Source organism: Papio anubis, chromosome 16, assembly GCF_008728515.1.
Source record: "Papio anubis isolate 15944 chromosome 16, Panubis1.0, whole genome shotgun sequence".
Classification (NCBI taxonomy): domain Eukaryota; kingdom Metazoa; phylum Chordata; class Mammalia; order Primates; family Cercopithecidae; genus Papio; species Papio anubis.
The window spans coordinates 39844739-39867142 of record NC_044991.1 but is presented as its reverse complement, the minus strand read 5'-3'; the positions used below and the strand labels follow the sequence as shown (position 1 = coordinate 39867142).

Below are 22404 nucleotides of genomic sequence, written 5' to 3'. Positions count from 1 at the left end.
TTCTGATTTAGTTAGCATGAGGTGTAGCCTGGGCATCAGCATTTTAAAAGTTTCTCCCGTGATTCTAACATAGAGCCGAGTTTGAGGACCATGCAGCATCTTGAGCCTCACTCTAGACCTGAATCAGAACCTGCATTTGAACAATATTGCAGGTGATTTGCATGCACAGAAGTTTGAGAAGCATCATAAAGCTGTGGAATGGGCTTGAGATTCTGCATTTCTAACAAGCTCCCGGGTGATGCTGCTGGTCCCCAGTGAGTAAAGGGAATAGAAGGTAGAACCAGAATCAGCTGGAGTTGTCCTAGAGTGCAGCAGATGAGTTAGGTGATAGAATTAGGGTCCCAAATGATACTGATATAGCTATCTCAGTAATCCACATTTAATAGTATGAACTCCTACCAGGGCCTTCCAGGAGTTCTGACTCAGAATGTCCATAGAAAAGCTTTAGTGTATTTGTGAACACCCTTAGATTGTGTACTAGAGTTTGTGTGAACTTTTTCTGTGAAGAATTACTATCTGGTGCACACATGTGTTAGTACAGCTCAAGGTGAGCCAACAGTGTGGGATGACTTCCAGCAAAGGCAAGGTGATCCTAGGCTGCGCTATAGGAGGAGATTATCTTCAGGGAAGACCATATTCTTGGTTTCTTTGGTGCTAGTCACACCTTATCCAAATATATTGTTTTCTTTTCTGAGCATTGCAATTTCAAGGGGCGATAGGAGATGAACTGGAGATGTTTGAAGAAGAGCAGTGGTGGAGAGTCCTGGAAACTGTCATGTGAGGAATGATTGAAGGAGCTGGAAAAGATTAAGCTGAAGACACGTGGGGTGTGAGAACTGTATTCAACAGTTGAGGGACTTTCCCGTGAAGGAATCTGATTTGTTCTGTATATGACCAAAGGGTGGAACTAGAACCAAACCAGTGGGTGGAAGCTGCTGGCAAATGAAATTTCACTCAATATCAAGAAGGGCCTTTCTTAACAGAGCTGTTCAAACACAGAATTGGACAGTTCGGGGAGGAAGCTCCCGATGCTGGAGGAGTTCAAGCCTAGTCTGGATGTAACTTGGCAGGTATTTTGTAGAGGGGTTGGTTGAGAGTTAGTATTAGAATTGTGTGAATGTCACAGAAAACCCAAAATAAGTTTATTTCTCTGGAGGTGGGCAGCCCGGGGCTAGTATGTTGCTTTCATCGTCATTAGGGGCTGAGGCTCCTACTCAGCTGCTCTGCCGCATTCATATGCCATCGGTGGCTCAAGACAGTTGCTGGAGCTCTAGCCATTTACAGCAGCAGGAAGGAGGAAAGGTCAAAGAAGGATTGCTCTTCCTGGAGGAACACACTCCACACGTAAAGGACACAGTAACAGGCAGAACTCACACGCCAACAGAGGCACATGGCCACAGGCAAGGCAGGCTGGAAAACGTCATTGTTCCAGGAAACTAAGGAAGAGGTAGATATTTGGTGCCAAATAGCTGACTCCTCACTAGATGGTTCAGATGCTCTGAGATGGCCGGACCAGATGATCTTTCTTGTGTTCTTCCGGATTCTGAGATCTTGTTTTATGAATGACGTTTGGAGGCATAACTTGCATCAAGCTGTGCTTCTCTGTCCAAATGCATGAAATGCTGACATTTTACACAATGTTTTCCTCTAACTTCAGTAAGGGATTAGTGTTAATACTCATGAGTTGGAAAAAATAATTCTTGTAAGTCAAGAATTCAGTGTTTTGAGGCAGTAAATTAACCTGAAAAGGATTTCCCACAGGGCTGGGTATTTTCCCATACCAAAGAACTGTGAGAGGAATTAGACTTGTTCTTATTCTGTTTAATGCTTTAGAAGTAGTTTCTTTCCTAAGTGTGAATTAAACATGCTGTTTTTTATTTTTTAAATTTATTTTATTTTATTATTTACTTATTTATTAATTTTTTTTTTTTTTTTGAGAAGCAGTCTTGCTCTGTCACCCAGGTTGGAGTGCAGTGGTGCGATCTTGGCTCACTACAACCTCTGCCTCCTGGGTTCAAGTGATTCTCCTGCCTCAGCCTCCTGAGTAGCTGGGATTATGGCTACTAATTTTTGTGTTTTTAGTAGAGATGGGGTTTCACGATGTTGTCTAGGCTGGTCTTGAATTCCTGACCGCAAGTGATCCGCCCGCGGCCTCCCAAAGTGCTGGGATTACAGGCGTGAGCCACTGTGCCCGGCCTGTTTTTTATATTTAAATTAATCAGTAGCACCTTTGGGGACCTGGTTCCTTTTTTCCTTTAAATTATTTTTGTAAACACTGAGGGAGCATCTGAATGGCTTTCAATCTTCCTAATATTCCCTTGATTGTTTTCTTCTTACCTAGAGGCTACATGGTAATGGGAGATTCTTTCAACACTTCTCTCTTCAAGCAGACATTCCAAAGAATCTTTACTAAAGATTTTAATGGAGATTTCCGAATGGCATTTGGTGCTACTTTGGACGTAAAGGTACAGTAGACTTTTTTTTTTTTTTTTTTTTTATGTAGACTCACTGTACTGCCCAGGCTGGTCTCAAACTCCTGGCTTCAGGCAATTTTCCCACCTCAGTGTCCCAAAGTGCTGGAATTACAGGCATGAGCCACTGTACCTGGCCATACTTTTAAAACTTCAATGGAATTATAGTGTTCTTACATTTTCAATCAATATCCAGACTTCTGGCAACCCCCACCTGCTGGACACGGGTGTGTAAAAGCCAATTAAGAGGATCTCAACCAAATGGCTGTTACAAAGCATGTTATTCACTTTATCACTTTTCTTATTGAGTATGACCTATATATTTATTTATGTTCTAAGTAACGAGCTGCCTGGTTCCCCTGCAGGCTCTGCTCCACCCTGCTTCAAGGCAGTAGGAGATAGAATAGGAAGTAGGGTGGGTGTTATGAGCAGCACTGTGGCCTGAGGACAGGGGCAGCCACACAGTGGTCTGCATCCACCCAGCCATCAGCATGGCTCACTGCATTGCACAGAGCCGTGGTTGTGTTTAATGCCTTCCTGAAGAATAGCCAGAGTGCCCTAAAATAGACAGCATTGGGCCGGGCACAGTGGCTCATGCCTGTAATCACAGCACTTTGGGAGGCTGAGGCAGGCGGATCACCTGAGGTTGGGAGTTTGAGACCAGTCTGACCAAAAGGGAGAAACCCCGTCTCTACTAAAAATACAAAACTAGTCGGCGTGGTGGTGCGTGCCTGTAGTCCCAGCTACTTGGGAGGCTGAGGCAGGAGAATTGCTCTTATGTAGGAGGCAGAGATTACGGTGAGCCAAGATCGTGCCATTGCACTCCATCCTGGGCAACAAGAGTGAAACTTTGTCTCAGAAAAAAAAAAAAGACAGCATAGCGAGATTTTTTTTTCCCCATGTAGGGACTCCTGGCCCTGATACAGCTGATTCTAAATCACTGAGAAAACATTAGAAGAGGGTGTTAGGCCTCATGTCGGTGGCTCATGTCTGTAATCCCAGCACTTTGGGAGGCCAAGGTGGGGTGACTGCATGAGCTCTGGAATTACAGACCAGCCTGGGCAACATAGCAAGACCCTGTCTCTATAAATGATTAAAAAAAAAAAATTTAACCATATGCAGTGGTGCACACCTGTGGTTCCAGCTACTCAGGAGGCTGAGGCGGGAAAATCACATATGCCCAGGAGTTTGAGGCTGCAGCGAGCTATGATCATGCCACTGCACTCAGCCTAGGCAACAGAGTCGCAGGTTGGCGGGCAGGTAGGGGGCCGTCATTAGAAGACATAATTGGAATTATTACTTGGAGAATTAGAGATAATTATTAAATCATCTCGGTTAAACTTTAAACCATAATCTTAAATGTTTGAGGGTTTTGTTTTAAAGATGGACTTTTGAAATGAATTCACATTTTAAAAATCTAAGTATGTTGGCCTTGTCATTATATTGGAGTTCATGAATTAAGTATTTTTAAAGCAACACAAAATAGTATGTTCTCTGATTAGGAATATGCAAATAATTATGGATATACATGAATGTGAATATATTCATACAAGGAATTGGAAAAGAATGTAGTATTGTTAGAATTGTTATCTACATGTACAGTAATTTCAAAGTTTAAAAAGTAAGTTTTGAGAGTTGAAAATGCTCCTGTTTCACGTGTTTCTAAGGGCGGATTTTATTAAAGTTTTAATCTCAGTGGCTGCGGAGAAATTTGTAGGTCTAAGTAGTTATGATCCATGTGGGGTTTTCTCTTGGCAGAATAGTAGTGTTATATTTCTCCTCTAAGCTTTCATTGTGGCCAAGATGAGAGCAGGGTGGATTGAAGTGATCTTTAACTTTACACTGTCATGTATTTGTTATAGACCTCTCGGGAACTGAAGATTGCAGGAGCCATTGGTCCATGCGTATCTCTGAATGTGAAAGGACCGTGTGTGTCGGAAAATGTAAGGAAAACAACTCCGTCACCCTCACCTCCTGCCCTGGATTTAACCCGCCAGAAGTGTCAGAGCATGATGATCTCACATGTGTCACCTGTCGGATGTGTCTGCAGTGACAGAAGGGCTAACCCTCACTGATGACTTTACTCGGAGAGGTGGTGTTACTCCATCTGTTCGTCTAAAGGGTTAGAGAGAAGGAAACTGAGGCTCAGAAAGGTTCAGTATCTTGCTCAGGGTCAGAACTGACATGAAGGAGCTAGAGCCCAAGTGTCCGTGACTCCACTGCCCGTGGTCCTTGTGCCGAAGCCATGCCATGCTGTTCAGCACAAGGCAAACATTCAGCACAGTCCCTCCAGAGTAAGCCTATTGCTCGTTGCCCTTAGAGGTGATACCTTTGTCTCACTCAGCTAATAACAAGCCTTTTACAACAGAGACCACCATGAGTTGGTGTGGAAGTGGGTGACACTGCTGTGTGTGCAGACGTCTGTTTTCTCTTGTAATAGATTTTGAGAACAGTTTAATTATCTTTTGGGATGAGCGGCTTTGCTTATTGTCCACTTCCTCTGATTATACTTTACTTGCTAGGAGGGAAACCATTTGGTTTGGCAAGGCCTCTCTAGGGTGGTCCTGGGCTGGGGTTACACAGACATGTTCTTCCCTCACTGTCATCGTCAGTGGGAGGGTAGACCAGAGAACCAGATGTGGATCCAGGGTGCAGGTTTACACCCTACACCTGGCCCGAGCAAAGGACTTATTTGCTGTGTGATTCAGTATCCTTACGTGGCAAATGGGGATAATAACAGTGCCTGCTCTACAGCATTGTTAGGAGGTTTAAGTGAGTTGGTTCAGGTGAAGCAGTTCGTGCCTGGCACACTGGAAGTGTGGGTCTTCTTTCATGTTGTCAGCAACAAACGTTCCTGAGTGACCACATAGATTCAACTTTTGTTGAGCTTGGCAGAGGCAAGGCGATTTGAGAGCATATTCCTGTAGTCTTCTGAGTGAGGCAGATTGCTGCCCTAAAGCCCATCTGATGAGTCATTCGTTACTCCCAGAGTACTAAGGGGCTTGTACCCCTATTTCCTGGCAAGGCTTTGGAAGACTGCCTTGTTATAAAATATTTTTCATGGACTTAAAATCTGCCTGCTGAAGACTTCCTGAAATAGTTTAAGAAGGCATTTTTATGAATTAGTACAAGCTAATTAATTTTTCTAGTAGAATTCAGCCATGAAAGTTTTGTTTGGGGAATGAGGATGCAGAGACTAGGAAAATACAATTTTCAGACATACTGAGAAGTTTGAAGAAGAGTATGATGAATTTCTGTATACCTACCATTTAGTCATTGATTGTTAACATTTTGCCATAATTGCTGTATTGTCTTGTTTGCCACATTTGCTTTATCTGATTGTCATTTATTTGCCACATTTGACTTATCAACTTTTTTTTTGCTGACCTTTGAAAATAATTTGCAGATATCATGACAGTCCTTAAGCACTTCAGTATGCATCTTCTAAAAACAAGGATGTTCTCCTACCACGATGTCATTATCAAACTTAAGAAAATAATAATTTCCTAATATCTAATTCATATTTTTCCCTAATTTCCCCCCAGATGCCCTTTGTAGCTGTTTTTCCCCCAACCGGCATTGCATTTGATACTATAGCCTTTGTAAAGTGAGAGTTATGGTTAAAGGTGTGTTTAGATTCAGGTGAAGCCTTTTTGCCAAACATTCTTCCTGGGCAGTGTGTACTTCATGCTGTGTCACCTCCAGAGGCACTATGTCTGCTGTCCCATGTTAGATGTGCTGAGTTAGATCGCACGGTGATGGTGGTGACTGCCCCACTGCCTTTCTAGTGCAAGGGAAGACTTTCCCCTTTGCCATGAGCGGGCAGTCTTTTGAATGAGAGTGTGTAGCACAATATGAAAATCTTGTTTGCCAACAGCCTAATGGTTTTTAGCATCCATTGATCTTCACGCAAATCAGTTTATTTCTTTGAGGGTTATAAAATGGTCGTTTCCTAATTGTCTTTATTGTTTCTCCAATAAAGGCATCTAAAGAGCAAATGTTTAAGTAAGGAATTTGTGTATCAGTAAGAAAATGATATTTTGGAGCTCTGGAGGAGCCGTCATCTGTCTGGTGCTTAGAATGGGGTTAGCAAGGCAAGAAGAGGAGGCATGAATGCTCCTTTGACTTCTTGGCCTTTTTCCTGAGCACAGCTCTTTACCTTCCAGCAGATAATAAACACTTGCTTCCTTTAGAAAAGGCCACTACAAGGAAGGTGAACTCCCGTGAATCCATCTAGCTCATTATCTAGCTTAGGAAGTACTGACAGAACAGAGCGCACCCTCTCCGCTCTCCACCTTAGAGCTGCTGTGTGATTTCACTTTAAGAGTCTTTCTTAAGAGTCTGACTTGATTATTTGTGGATTTCAGTGTTATGTGTCATGTGGAGACACCTCCCCAACACACACACACACACACACACACACAGACACACACACACACACAGAGTGTATGTGTAAACCCGGAATGATGGGTCACACCTGTAATCCCAACACTTTGGGAGGCTGAGGCAGGAGGATTGCTTGAACCCAGGAGGTCGAGGCTACAGTGAGCTGTGATTGTATTATGGCACTCCAGTCTGGGCAACAGAGGGAGAGACCATCTCAAAATAAATAAATATAAACAACATATATGTGCAGTATACGTGATATAATAAAAATTAGTCAGAATGTCAATATAAAAAGCTTAATTTTAAAGTATAAATGTAAATATTAAGCCTTCATCGGGTCTGCAGTTGTTCTCTTTTCAGTAGAAGATTTCATTTCAACTTAAATGTTGTCCTAAAAGAAGGTACTCTAAGTAGCCTGCCCTACTCAGTCAGTACTTTTCATTAGCGATTAACCATAGGGATGGTTTTCTGGTTTTGTTTTTTAAATTCCTCTTCCTACCCCTAGGAACTTGGTGTTGGTGGCACGAGTCAGTGGAAAATCTGTGGCCTAGATCCTACATCTACACTTGGCATCTATTTTGAAGTTGTCAATCAGGTGAGTTGGATTTCTTCACATGTCTTCATGTCTTAGTGTCCTGTTCTGTGATTTATCTCAAACCAGTGGTCTCTGGTTACTTTCTTCACAAACCAATATTCCTTGGGTATTGTATTAGGCCTGATGATAGTCTGGCATGACCTCCTCTTATTTATTCCTTCAAGGGTTTAGTCGGAGTCAGGCAGCAAATTACTTTTGTCCCTTGATTGTTGAACTGATAAGGTCATTAGAAGTGTAATGGATTTTACTAGTCATCATCATGTCGGTGAATTTTTGAGCGCATCGATTCTTTCTCTAATATTTTATTATGAAAAATGCCAAACATACAGAAAGATTGAAAGAATTCTGCAGTGAACACGTACTACCTAGGTGCACTCATCAACTTGATTCTGTAATTAACATTTTACTGTACTGGCATACCTTGGAAATATTGTGGGTTCAATTCCAGACTACTACAATAAAGTGAATATTGCAATAAAGCAAGTCACATAAATATTTTGGTTTCCTACTGCATATAAACGTAATGTTTACACTATAGTGTGTTAAGTGTTAAATAGTGTTATGTCTTTGAAAACATTGTTCACTCTTTTTTTCTTTTTTTTTTTTTTGAGGCGAGGTCACCGGCTCTGTCGCCAGGCTGGAGTGCAGTGGGCGCATCTCAGCTCACTGCAAGCTCCACCTGCGAGGTTCCGCAGCCATTCTCCTGCCTCAGCCTCCCAAGTAGCTGGGACTACAGGTGCCACGCCACCCGCGCCCTGGCTAATCGTTTTTGTATTTTTAGTAGAGGGCGGGGTTTCACCATGTTAGCCAGGATGGTCTCGATCTCACAAACCTGAAGTCCGCCCACCTCGGCCCCCCAAAGTGCTGGGATTACAGGCGTGAGCCATCACTCCTGGCCTGTTCATTCTTTAATTAAAAAACTACTTTACAGTTGACCCTTGAGTAGTGTTGGGGTGCCGACACTGCACAGTTAAAACTCCACATACAACCGTAACTCCCCCAAACTTAACTACTGGTAGTCCACTGTTGACTGGAAACCTCACCGATAACCATTGATTAACACATATTTTGTAAGTAATATATATTATATCCTATATTCTTACGATAAAGTAAGCTAGAGAAAAGAGAATGTTATTCAGAAAATCATAAGGGAGGGAAAGTATATTTACTGTTTGTTAAGTGGAAATGGACGTCGTGAAGTCTTCATACTCTCGTCTTCATGTTCAGTAGGCTGAGGAGGAGGAGGAAGAGGAGGGCTTGGTCTTGTAGTCTTGGGTGGCAGAGGCAGAAGAAAATCCACATGCAAGTGGACCCGTACAGTTCAAACCTGTGTTGCTCAAGGGTCAACTGTATTGCTAAAAAATGTTAATGATCATCTGATCCTTCAGCGAGTCATAATCTTTTGCTGGTGGAAGGTCTTACATTGATGATGTTGGCTGCTGACTGATCAGGTTGGTAGTTCTGTAGGGTGAGTGGCTGTGGCAGTTTCTTTTCTTCTTCTTTTTTTTTTTTTTAATTAAGACAAAGTCTCGTTCTATCACCCAGGCTGGAGTGCAGTGGTGTGATCCCGGCTCACTGCAACCTCCACCTCCCAGGTTCAAGCCATTCCCCCACCCCAGCCTCCCGAGTAGCTACAATTACAAGTGTCTGCCACCATGCCTGGCTAGTTTTTGTATTTTTAGTAAAGACAGGTTTTTGCCACATTGGCCAGGCTGGTCTTGAACTCCTGACCCCAAGTGATCCACCTGCCTCAGCCTCCCAAAGTGTTGGAATTACAGGTGTGAGCCACTGCACCCGGCCTGGGAATTCCTTAAAATAAGGCAACAATGAAATTTTTGGTCGACTCTTCCTTCCAGGAAAGATTTCTTTGTAGCATGCAGTGTTGTTTGATAGCTTTTTACCCACAGTAGAACTTCTTTCAAAAATGTAATCAATGCTCTTAAACCTTGCTGCTGCTTTATCAGCTAAGTGTATGTAATATTGTAAGTCTTTTCTTGTCATTTCAACAATGTCACAGCATCTTCATGAGGAGTAGATTGCATCTCAACAAACCACTTTCTTTGCTTATCCATAAGAAACAACTCTGAATCCATTAAAGTTTTATCATGAAATTGTAGCAATTCAGGCCCATCTTCAGGATCCACTTCTTTATCTTTTTAATAAAAAAAATAGGCCAGGCACGGTGGCTCACGCCTGTAATCCCAGCACTTTGGGAGGCTGAGGCGGGCGGATCATGAAGTCGGGAATTCGAGACCAGCCTAAACAACAATGGTGAAACCCCGTCTCTACTAAAAATATGAGAAAAATTAGCTGGGCATGGTGGCGCGCGCCTGTAATCCCAGCTACTCAGGAGGCTGAGACAGGAGAATCGCTTAAATCGAGAGGTGGAGGTTGCAGTGAGCCGAGATTGCGCCACTGCACTCCAGCCTGGGAGACAGAGGGAGATTCTGTCTAAAAAAAAAAGGCTGGGTGCAGTGGCTCATGCCTGTAATCTCAACACTTTGAGAGGCGAAGGCGGGCAGATCACGAGGTCAGAAGATCGAGACCATCCTGGCTAACACAGTGAAACCCCATCTCTACTAAAAATACAAAGCAAAATTAGCCAGGCATGGTGGCGGGTGCCTGTAACCCCAGCCACTTGGGAGGCTGAGGCAGGAGAATGGTGTGAACCCAGGAGGCGTAGCTTGCTGTGAGCCAAGATTGTGCCACTGTGCCTCCAGCCTGGGCAACGGAGACTCCGTCTCAAAAAAAAAAAAAAAAATAGAGATGGGGTCTCTCTGTTGCCCAGACTGGTCTCAAACTCCTGGGCTCAAGTGATCCTCCCACCTCAGTCTCTCAAAGTGCTGGGATTACAGGTGTGAGCCACCACACCTGGCCAGGATCCACTTTTTTGGAGATGGAGTCTTGCTGTGTTGCTCAGACTGGAGATGCTTGTTGGTGCCATCTCAGCTCACTGCAGCCTCTGCCTCCAGGGTCAAGCAATTCTGCTGCCTCAGCCCCAACAACTGGGATTACAGGTGCCTGCCACCATACCCACCTAATTTTTGTATTTTTATTAGAGACGGGGTTTCACAATGTTGTCCCAGCTGGTCTCGAACTCCTGGCCTCGGGTGATCCACCTGCCTCGGCCTCGAAGGTGCTGGGATTACAGGCATAAGCCACCGCGCCCAGCTGAGGATCCACTTCTAATTCTAGTTATCTTGCTGCTTCCACCACATCTTCAGTGACTTCCTCCACTGAAGTCTCAAACCCCTCAAAATTGTCTATGAGAATTGGAGTAAAATTCCAAACTCCTGTGAAAGTTGATATTTTGACCTCTTCCCATGAATGATGAGTGTTTCAATGACATCTAGAATGGTGAATCCTTTTCAGAAGATTCTTTATTTTCTTTGCCCGGATCCATCCTAGGAATCACTATGTATGGCAGCTATAGTCTTATAAAATGTGTTTCTTAAGTAATAAGACTTGAAAGTTGAAATTTCTCCTTGATTCATGGGAGGCAGGATGGGTGTTGTGTTAGCAGGCATGAAAACGTTGATCTCCTTTATATCTCCCTCAGAGCTCTTGAGTGACAGGTGCATTGTCAATGAGCAGTAATATTTTGAAAGGAGTCTTTTTTTTCTGAGCAGCAGATCTCAACAGTGGGCTTTAAATATTTAGTAAGCCATGCTGTCATCCAGGCTTTGTTGTTCCTTTTGTAGAGCACAGGAAGTATAGATTGAGCACAATTCTTAAGAGTCCTAGGATACTTGGAATGGTAAATGAGCATTGGGTTCAACTTAAAGTCACCAGCTGGCTGGGGGCGGTGACTCACACCTGTAATCCCAACACTTTGGGAGGCCAGGTGGATGGATTGCTTGAGCTCAGGAGTTCAAGACCAGTCTGGGCAATGTGGTGAGGCCTCACCTCTACCAGAAATACAAAAAATAGCCAGATGTGGTGGTGTAAGCCTGTCGTCCCAACTACTTGGGAGGCTGAGGTGGGAGAATCTCTTAAGCCTGGGAGGCCAAGGTTGCTGTGAGCTGAAATCATGCCACTCCACTCCAGCCTGGGTGACAGAGCAAGACCCCGTCTTAGAAAAACAAAATAAAGTCACCAGTTGCATTAATTCCTAACGAGAGAGTCAACCTGCCCTTTGAAGCTTTAAAGCCAGGCATTGACTTCTCTCTAGCTGTGAAAATCCTAGATGACATCTTCTTCCAACAGAAGAGTTATTTCCTTTACATTGAAAATCTGTTGTTTCGTGTAGCCACCTTCATCAGTGATCTTAGCTAATCTGAATAACTTGCAGCAGTTTCTACATCAGCACATGCTGCTTCACCTTGTGCCATTATGCTATGAAGATGGCTTCTTTCCCTAAACCTCAGGAACCAACCTCTGCCAGCTTCCAGCTTTTCTCCTGCAGCTTCCTTACTTACCTCTCTCTGCCTTCATAAATTGAAGAGAGTTAGGACCTTGCTCTGGATTAAGCCCTGGCTTAAGGGAATGTTGTGTCTGGTTTGATTTTCTATTCAGACTTGTAAAACGTTCTCCCCATCAGCAATAAGGCTGTTTCACTTTCTTATCATTCACGTATTCACTTTTAATTTCCAACTTTTTCTTTGCATTCACAGCTTGGCAGTTTGGGGCAAGAGGCCTAGCTTTCAGCTATCTTAGCTTTCAACGTACCTTCCCTACTAAGATTAATGATTTTTAGCTTTTGATTTAAAGTGAGAGACGTGTGACTCTTCCTTTCACTTGAACACTTAGAGGGCATTGTAGGGTTATTAGTGGGCCACATTTCAATATTGTTGTATCTCAGGAAATAGGGGAGGCCCAAGGAGGAGGAGAGAGATGAGGGAAAGGTCAGTCAGTGGAGCGACCAGAATACACACGACATTTATCAGTTAAGTTTGCCATCTTATATGGGTGCAGTTTGTAGCACCCCAAAACAATTAAAATGGTAACATCAAAGATCACTGATCATAGATCACCACAGCAGATATATAATAATAATGAAAAAGTTTGAAATATTGTGAGAATTACTGAACTGCGACACAGAGACATGAAGTGTGCACATGTTGGAAAACCGGCGCTGATAGACTTGCTTGATGCATGATTGCCACAAATCTCCAATTTGTTAAAAAATCTGCAAATAAGTGAGGGATGCCTGTGTTTGTTTAATGATTAACAGTCCATCACAGACTGGACAATTCATCAGCAATAACTCGTCCAGTTTGTGATCCATCAATCCATCTTCGTTTTGATGCATTTCAAAACAAGCCGCAGTCATCCATGTATTTCATGCCTAAACCCTTCAGCAGGTGTATCATTAACTTAAGTTCAGTATTGAATGTAGTTCTTCATCTTTTTTGGAGATAAAGGTTATATGCAGTGAAATGTGCAAATCCTAAGTGTGCCCTTCAAAATGTGTCAAGAACCTTCCCATCATTGCTGTGTCAGTCATTTTAGAAGAGTACAGTGGGCTCTGTCACTGTGTTTGAGTCGTGCCCATAACAGACAAAGTTATGGCCTCTCACCCTGCAGCACAACGCCCCGATCCCCCAAGGAGGCAGAGGAGCGATCCAATTCGTCACGCATTATCAGCACTCCAGCACCCAGAGACGCATCCGCGTGACCACCATCGCCCGAAAGTAAGCAGCCCCGGTTTCCTTTCTGTTGAGGAACTGACTTGACATTTTTCCCTTGAAGAGATACTTTAACATTTGTTAGTCTGTCTTTTTGATTCCATTGAATGGTTCTCACCAGACCTCATTGGCTTATTTGATCAGAAGGGGAGGCATTTTTGGCTAACCCAATTGGGTCTATGAATACTTGCCTAGAAGCATCATCTTTTTGTAGGAAATATAGATTAAAACTTATTATTTATTACCATTTGGAGACAGTCTTGCTCTGTTGCCTAAGCTGGGGTACAGTGGCACAATCACAGCTCACTGCAGCCTCAACCTCCCATACTCAAGTGATCCTCCCACTTCAGCCTCCCAAGTAGCTGGGACCCTAGGCACCTGCCACCAAAACTGGCTAATTTTTTTACTTTTTGTAGCAAGATGGGAATCTCACAATGTTGCCCAGGCTGGTCTTGAACTTCTAGGCTCAAGCAATCCTGCCACCTCGCCCTCCCAAAGTGTTGGGATTTCAGGAATGAGCCACTGCACCTACCCTGTGTTTCTTTATCTGAATGGATGTCTGGCTTTCTGTTCTCTCCTAAACATAAGCATGGCACTAACTCTGGAATTGTCAGTTGGGCAGATGTACAGAGTCAGCTCAGGCACATAGAAGCAGCATTTGACCAGGAGGCTGCAGCAGTCTTGATGGCACGGCTGGGGGTGTTCCGAGCGGAGTCAGAGGAGGGACCTGATGTGCTCCGGTGGCTGGACCGACAACTCATCCGACTGGTAAATTGGGGACAGTGGCATTAGGTTCAGTCTTGGTTTTTGCTTTACTTTCGAGAGAAGAAAATTGTCACTTAATTATTATTATATAGTGAATCAGCAAGAATTTATCAGTTGCCTACCTTATGCCACCCACTGGACATTCTGGTAAAGACGTGTTAAATGTGCATTTTCCCCTCGGAGATTTACATTATAGTTGGGGAAGAAACAACACACATGGAGCATTTGGAGAGTGATACAAATCTGTGTGGGTTGAGTTGACTTAGTTGAGTCATTTTGCGAATGCTCTGGTCTTGTATTTTTCTTCTAAATCTGGAAAGTAGTTTTAGAGATAGGGATCCAGGCCTGGTGAGTTTAGGGAGATGCCTTATATCAGTCTGGGTTTAATAAGATGAAAGAAGTAACACTGTAATTTAAACAGGGGAAGTCTTTTTATAAATAATACTAAGGGAGTAGAAGAGAGACTGGCTAGAAGGAAGTATAGAGAATTGGGCAGCCACTACTTCTGGGGCTGAGGTAGAGCACCCAAGGCAGTGCTCCCTCTCCCCAGGGCTGTTCCAGACCTAGTTGGGACGGCATGGCCATGGCTTGGTGAGTCTTTTGCAGAGAGGTTGCCATGGTGCTGTGCCAGGGGAACTTGCTAGAAATTCACTCTCTAGAATTTGAAGAAAATCCACCCTCCAGGGTGCCAGGGAAAGCTGTGTACCAGAAAATGTCTCCTTGGGGGCATGTAGGGATGCTGCTTTAGCTGCTGGCTGCCATGTTCTTCAGGAACTCAGCGCTGGGGAAGCCATGGTGCAGCAGGACCTGGCACCCAGGAAGCTGCTGAGTGAGCACTCAGGCGCCCGAAGCTGACACCTCCAGCGCACTCTACTGACAAAGCTTGATATCATGCCAGCTGGCAAACGAGAGGTAGTGAAAGGGCCCATGTCCATTGCACAGCAGGCAAAGGGGGTGAGTGTGGAGCCAGCACAAGGCAATAAATCAATAATTGGCACACGATAATCTTACCTTCCTGGAGAGTCACAGCATGTGTTTGTGATCAAAGGCACCATGGAAAGGCCCAGTAAGGAAACTGTTTCATTTTGTTCAGCCCTCTATTTGCCCTTGCTATCTCATGGATCCATTTTTCAGGAAGTGTCAACATTTCAAACATAATTTGAAAAGTGCTGCTTTAAGATTTCAAAGGGCAGAGGGCCCAGGTGGTTAACAAAGACTTCCTGTGGAAATGAGCCTTGAGTCAGGTTTTTTATTAAAGAATAGCTTCATTGGAGAGGAGAAGGCAAGACCTGCTGAGTGGAGAGCTAGCAGGAATGAGCCCGCGGGAGCTAGCTGGGTCTTTTAGCTTATGCTGAGGACTTTGGAGAAACCAGTGTCACATGAGGCCAGGTTGTGCAGTGGGGAACAGAGTCAGGGAAGGTACACTTGATTGGGGAGCTCCTTACCTTTAGGGAGCAAGGGAGACTTGGGTGTGATTGTTAAGCAGGGGTGTGACGTCGGCATGATGCTTGTGTTTACGTTTAATATCACCATGTGAGGCACATTTGCAAGGAGAAAAGGCTATTGTTGTGAATGGAAGATTTTTCAGGCTCAATGGTGCTGAGACCAGCGTAGTAGCAGTAGAGATGGAGGAAGCTGAAGGTTTGAAATCAGAATGTAAACTGAAAGAATTGATAAAACTTGATGAAATGATTCTTTGTAAAGTCAAAAACCAAAAAGTCAGCATTGAGTGACATTTCACACGTGGGTAACTGCATGAGTGGTGGTGAGGTAGAAGATGGGAAAGGAGTGCAATTTTAGGGTGAGAGAAGGTGAATCTCTTTTTTTAATGTAATAGTTTATTTTTGATAATTGAATGTGAACTTGCAAAAGTATGTCTCACGAAAACTCCCATATTTGGGTGGGTGTCCTGACTGGGGCTCAGGCTAGAGGTCAGCACTGGACACTGGAGGGTGGATTTGGGTGACACCCATCTGGCTCTAGTGTTCATTTGTACCCATAACAGTGAGGATAGGAGGAGGGGGCCAAGAACTAACCCCCAAGGAGTTCACAGTTAGGGGGAGGAGGAAAACAAAACCATTGAAGAAGGCAGAAAAGGGTTGGTTGGAGAGATTATGAGAAGTAGGAAAGTGATGTATTAGCAGCTGAAGGAGAAAGTTTCAAGACGTTTGGGCAGTCACCAGGCTCACGCTGCTAGGAAATTCAAGAAGATGAGAACTGCGGAAGGACACCAGATTTTGTGGGAAGAAAGTTATTGTTAGAAATGGGGTTTCTTTAAATGGTGAATAACCCAATTCTTTAGTGACCAGAAATGTGTGAGCAGAAATAAAGGCAGGAGGAGAAAACATTGTGGTTCAGAAATCTGCCATTGGGAGAAATAAATTTGAGTTTTAGTGTGAGAGAACATCAAAGCGTAACTGTAATTGTTAGTTTTCATGATGTTAGAGGGTTTTCATGTGGAACAGGTGCCTGGAAGAGTTCACCTAGCTTCTCTGGTCAGGGCGGTCCTCAGGCCAGCACTGCCTGGGAGCTGATTAGAGATGCAGAATCTTCAATTCCTCCCAAGAGCCTGCATTTTTTTTTTTAAATTTATTCTTCTTATTATTATTATTATTTTTGAGAAGGAGGCTCGCTCTGTTGCCCAGGCTGTAGTGCAGTGTTGCAGTCTCGGCTCACTGCAAGCTCCGCCTTCCAGATTCACGCCATTCTCCTGCCTCAGCCTCCCAAAGTGCTGGCATTACAGGTGTGAGCCACCACGCCCGGCCAGAGCCTGCATTTTAACAAGTCCCCCCTGGTCATTTGCCTGCTTGAGAAGTGCTAGTCTAGGACTTACAGTAAGTGGCAGAGTTCAGACTGGATGTAGCTTAGTCCAAGAATATTTCCAGGTAATGCTAACTTAGATTTTTCTCTCTCTCTTTGTGTGTGTTTGTTTGTTTTTTGGTATTTTCTTTCCATAGTGTCAAAAGTTTGGACAGTATAACAAAGAAGACCCCACTTCTTTTAGGTTATCAGATTCCTTTTCTCTGTATCCTCAGGTAAGTAATATATGTTTCTAAAATAACTACAGAACAGTAAATTTTGATAGAAATTAACTTTATTCTCAGGGTAAAGTGAAGGCTTTTTAATGTCTTGAGACTCAGTCTATAGGTGACAGAGATTGTTCAACCCAAGTTGAATGTGTGTCGAGGCAAGACAGCACCCTAAGCCCTATAGAAGATAAAGATGACATGCAGAGGGGAGGAAACTCATGCATACATTTTCATGAACTTGCAAAATAGGATCATTGATATAAGGCCATAAAAAATATCTCTGATGTGTAGAAGTTCTGGGGAAACAGTCAGCTACCTCAGCGACAAACCAAGAAAATGAGCACACATGGAGATGAATATAACAAAACAAAACCACAGTTAGTGCAACAAGTATTTAATAATATGTCTGTGGTTATTATGTGCATCACAACCAGGAGTGAGCAATAAGCAGCTCCTGAAAGTAACTGCACTCAGCATGAGCAAAGCCTTTGGAAGCCATTGGACAAGAGAGAGGAGCGGGAAAAGTAGATGAATTTCCATCTCCATTGTAATTTAGCAAATAGAGTGTAACTCATGGGTGTCTATAAGGATTGCAGGAGCTGAGGCCAATTGAGTATTAAATATTTAGCACAATGCCAGTCACCTGTTCAGCACTAAATGTGACCTAGCTCCATAGCAGGTGCCTGGGACTCTGAGGTGCCCATGTGTGAGAGGTTAAAGTTGTGTTGTGTTGCGGGAAGAGCCCTGGACCAGCCAGAGTCAGGGTGAGGTTCCAGTGCTGGCCCCGCTGGGCTGACCTTAGAGGAAGTTCCAGAGCCCTGTAGAGTTTGGTTTCCCACCTCTAGCAGTGGGGAGTTGCTCTGGTGAAGTGATTTGCAGGGTTGTTTTTTTTTTTAAGTCATAGAATCCTTTCTTTGAGAGGAGCTGCCCTGAAAAGCCAGCACATAAAGCAGATAGAGTTGGCGCTTCTCTGGTTGTGCCCATGTACCACCCCCATAGTGGGTCCCACCAGAGCCCTCATCCCTGGGCCCCTGAGGACTTGATGAAAACTCTAAGAGCACAGCTTGAAAACCAGATGAAATGCTTTCTCAGATTCCTTCTGTCAAGGCATTCTAGGAGAGAGGCCAAGAGCCCAGTCTCTAGAGCCAGGCGGCCTGGTGTACAGTCCAGCTGTGACACTCAGTGGTGGGGTGAGTGTCTTGGACAAGTTGCTCACCCCTCTGTGCCTTAGTTTCCTCACCGGTAAACTAGGGATGGTAAGAGAACTTACCTCATGGGCTTATTGGAAGGATTAAGTAGTTCTTGTCAAGTGCTTTGTGCCTTGCATCAGTAGGATGTATTGAATGTCAGCCTTGATTATTATTTAGCAACCTATGATTCAATATTTGGAGTCTCAGGAAGCTTTATACTTCACAAGGCAGCTCATTTTCATGTTCTGGCAACTCTTTAACGTGAGCTGAAAGTCTGTCCCCACCCCTTCTTCTCATCCTCGAGGGTGAGAACCTATGGCTGCAGTGTCATCCCTTGTCCCTTTCTCCCCTGCACCCATACTTCACCATCCCAGCTTGTGTCCTGAGCCGTCATCTGCTGTTCCTGTGCCTGGAATCCCCTTCCCCCTGGCGCTGTGGCCTCCTCAGCCACGTCTCTCAGGGTGCACTGTCAGTCCCCAGAGCTCTAGGAAGTCTCCTCCTGGCCCTCCACCCCCACCTCCCCAGTGCTATCCTATACGCTGGCTCATAACTCGTAGCCCCAAGTGTGCCTTTCTCACTGGGTCTGACTTCTCTGAGAGCAGATATTCTGTCTCCACTGCCTGGCACAGTGACTCTGGAAATGTTTCTTTGGCATTTCTTTTAACTGTGGAAGCTCTGACATACCCAGAGGCCCTTTTTAAAAATATATATATATATATATTTTTTTTTTTTAATTTTTAATTTTTTTTTTTGAGACGGAGTTTTGCTCTTGTTGCCCAGGCTGGAGTGCAATGGCGCGATCTTGGCTCACCACAGCCTCCGCCTCCTGGGTTCAAGCGATTCTCCTGCCTCAGCCTCCTGAGTAGCTGGGACTACAGGTGCCCGCCACCATGCCCGGCTAATTTTGTATTTTTAGTAAAGATGGGATTTCTCCATGTTGGTCAGGCTGGTCTCGAACTCCTGACCTCAGGTAATCTGCCTGCCTTGGCCTCCCAAAGTGCTGGGATTGCAGGCATGAGCCACCACGCCCAGCCAGAGGCCCTTGTTAAAAATAAATAAATAAGTAAATAAATAAAATAATTTAATTTTTAATTGTGGTAAAACACACAACAAAATTTACCATCTTAACCATTTTTAAGCATACAGTTGAGTAGTGTTAGGTGTATTCACATTATTGAGCAACTGATGTCTAGAGTTTTTCACTTTGCAGAGCTGAAACTCTGTGCTCATTAAGCAACAACTCCCAGTTTTCCTCTTTCCCCAGCCCCTGGTACCACCTTATGCTTTCTGTTCTGTGAACCCAGAGAGCCCTTTTCTGGGTTCTCCTATTTCAGACCCCTGAGGTAGATCTACTCTGTGGGTGTCTAAGAAGGTTACAACTATATGCATTTCTCTTTCATTCTTTGTGAATGCAGTTCATGTTCCATCTGAGAAGATCTCCATTTCTTCAAGTGTTTAACAATAGTCCTGATGAGTCGTCATATTACAGACATCATTTTGCCCGGCAGGACCTGACCCAGTCCCTCATCATGATCCAGCCCATTCTCTACTCTTACTCCTTTCATGGGCCACCAGAGGTAAGGCTCTACCTGAGTGCTTTCCTGAGGATTGGAATACCTAACTTGTATATTCTTTTTTAAGCAAATTTACTTAGAGAGCAGAACTGTAAAAAAATAAAACTTTGAGTTTTTATAGTAATTTAAATTATTAAATTAAATTTAATTTAAATTTCTATTAAAAAATACCTTTAGGAAAATGTCAAAGACATATTTGTGGAAGGCAGGAATAAATGTAAAAAACTTTAAGAAATAACATGGTTGCTTTCTTTTTCCTTGTGCTTGGATACTTACATCCAGCAATTCCATGTCTTGTAACTGAAAGAAAGACTCCTAGATACAGAATAGACTTTGTGCAAAAAAAAAAAAAAAATAGTAAAGGAACCACTATAATAGTGAATCAAATAACAATCCGAATGTTTAATATAGGAAAATAAATAAGTAACCTTAGAAATGCAGTTGACCCTCAGTATTCATGGAGGATTGGTTCCAGGACCTCCCTCAGATACCAGAATTCTTAGATACTCAAGTTACTAATATAAAATTGTGTAATATTTGCATGTAACCTAGGCACATCCTCCTATGTACTTTAAGTCATTTCTAGATTAGTTATAATACCTATTATGTAAGTGCTATGTAAATAATTGTCATACTGTATGGTTTAGGGAATAATGACAAGAAAGTCTGTACATGTGCAGTACAGATGCATATTTTTTTCATATATTTTCAATCCAAGGTTGGTTGAATTTTCAGATGTGGAACCCACCGATATGGAGGGCCAACAGTATTCACAAAATGTATGTAACATAATAAAATAGAAAGTCCTTATGTAAAAATGTTACATGAAAAAAAGTCAAAATAGAAACTTTTCTAAATATTCCCTGCAAAAATAAAGAACTATATGGAAAAAAACCAAAATATCAATATTTGTTATTCTTGGGTACACATTTTAAAATTTTCTTTATTGAGTACAACTTACTTTCATTATTGAAATAATTACTAAAATAGCAGGTGGATCACCTGACATCAGGAGTTTGAGACCAGCCTGGTCAGCATGGTGAAACCCCGTCTCTACTAAAAATACAAAAATTAGCTGGGCATGGCACCAGTAATCCCAGCTACTCAGGAGGCTGAGGCTGGAGAATCGCCTGAACCCGGGAGGCAGAGGCTGCAATGAGCTGAGATTGCACTACTGCATTCCAGCCTGGGAACAGAGCAAGACTCCCTCTCAAAAAAAAAAAGTTACTGATATAAAAATTATATAGCTATTTATATAATATATAAAATATTACTTATAAATAAATAATAGACATGTATTTTTTTTTGAGATGGGGTCTCACTCTGTCACCCAGGCTGGAGTACAGTGGTGTGATCTTGGCTCACGGCAACCTCCACCTCCTAGGTTCAGGTGATTGTCCCACTTCAGCCTCCTGAATAGCTAGGACCACAGGCACATGCCACCACTGCCCAGCTAATTTCTTGTGTTTTTGGTAGAGACAGGGTTTTGCCATGTTGCCCAGGCTGGTCTTGAACTCCTGGGCTCAAGTGATCTGCCTGCCTTGGCCTCCCAAAGTGCTAGGTTTACAGGCGTGAACCACCACGCCCAGCCATAATATATATTTTGTAGTAAACTTCAAAATTTGTGTTAAATGCTATTTTTCATATAGGCATCTTTATTCTGTCTCATCTACAGAGAGTGTCTCTAATTGCTAAAATACATACAAAACTGAGAATATTCAGAATTATTTTTCGTTCTAAGATCAAAAGATATTACTAAGCCTGGTCAACATAGTGTCAGACCCTGTCTTTACAAAAAATAAAAAATTAGTTGGGCATGGTGGCATGCCTCAGCGACTCTAGAGGTTGAGGTGGGAGGGTCACTTGAGCCCAGGAGGTCAAAGCTGCAGTGAGCCAGGGTCACATCACTTGACTCCAGCCTGGGCAACAGAGCAACACCCCGACTCTTAATTTAAAAAAAAAAAGGTATTAATTTCCCTTCTCAGTTGATGAGGAATTATTTGGAGTCTCTTTTTCCTACAAAGTCGAGAATGAGTCAGGAGCAGAAAGTGGAAGTGTGTCAGGAAGAAAACGGGGGAGCCACTGTGCTGGGCACCATTTGTAAATAGCCTTTGCTATGGATACCAGGCATGGGGTCAGGGTTGGGTGGAAGTGGTGGCTGTGTGGGGAGCAGGGAAAACCAATGCCATCTTTCTCTCTCTTTTTCTTCAGCCAGTACTCTTGGATAGCAGCAGCATTCTAGCTGACAGAATTTTGCTGATGGATACTTTCTTTCAAATTGTCATTTATCTTGGTGAGGTAAGATGATACTATTTTTTGTTTTTAAATTGGGGAAAAGGCATACACATTTATTTAATTGTGCACACAAGGAGAATTATTGTCCTTAACTGGTTTTTGTTTTCTTCTTATTCATTAATTTAGGTTTTTAATGACATTTGTAACAACAGTTTGGGCTTAGAAAGCGCAGTGGCTTTTATTCTAGTGAATAGAACCTTTTCTTATGTCTCTGGAGTATTTGTATGTTTATTAATTTTAATAATATTTGCTGTAAATATGGGCCGGGCACAGTGGCTTATGCCTGTGATCCCAGCACTTTGGGAAGCTAAGGTGGACAGATCACCTGAGGTCAGGAGTTCAAAACCAGCCTGACCACAGGCAAAACCCCATCTCTACTAAAAATACAAAAGTTAGCCAGGTGTGGTGGCACACACCTGTAGTCCCAGCTACTTGGGGGGCTGAGGTGGGAGAATTACTTAAACCCGGGAGG

General features: G+C 43.3%; 1 protein-coding gene across 4 annotated transcripts in view; it reads left to right on the top strand.

The window, feature by feature from the left end:
* The window catches only part of SEC23B (SEC23 homolog B, COPII coat complex component), a 46592-nt gene that overhangs the window by 14509 nt on the left and 9679 nt on the right, over positions 1-22404 (top strand). For 3 of the 4 annotated variants that reach the window (XM_021921271.2, XM_021921268.2, XM_021921269.2), the window contains exons 10-17: positions 2342-2465; positions 4334-4414; positions 7363-7452; positions 12979-13085; positions 13694-13847; positions 16802-16879; positions 19479-19640; positions 21849-21935. In XM_021921271.2, coding sequence (XP_021776963.1) covers positions 2342-2465; positions 4334-4414; positions 7363-7452; positions 12979-13085; positions 13694-13847; positions 16802-16879; positions 19479-19640; positions 21849-21935 — 883 coding nt within the window. Of the gene's footprint in view, positions 1-2341; positions 2466-4333; positions 4415-7362; positions 7453-12978; positions 13086-13693; positions 13848-16801; positions 16880-19478; positions 19641-20355; positions 20417-21848; positions 21936-22404 lie in introns of those variants that run through there. The other variant, XM_021921272.1, reaches the window with a different exon arrangement.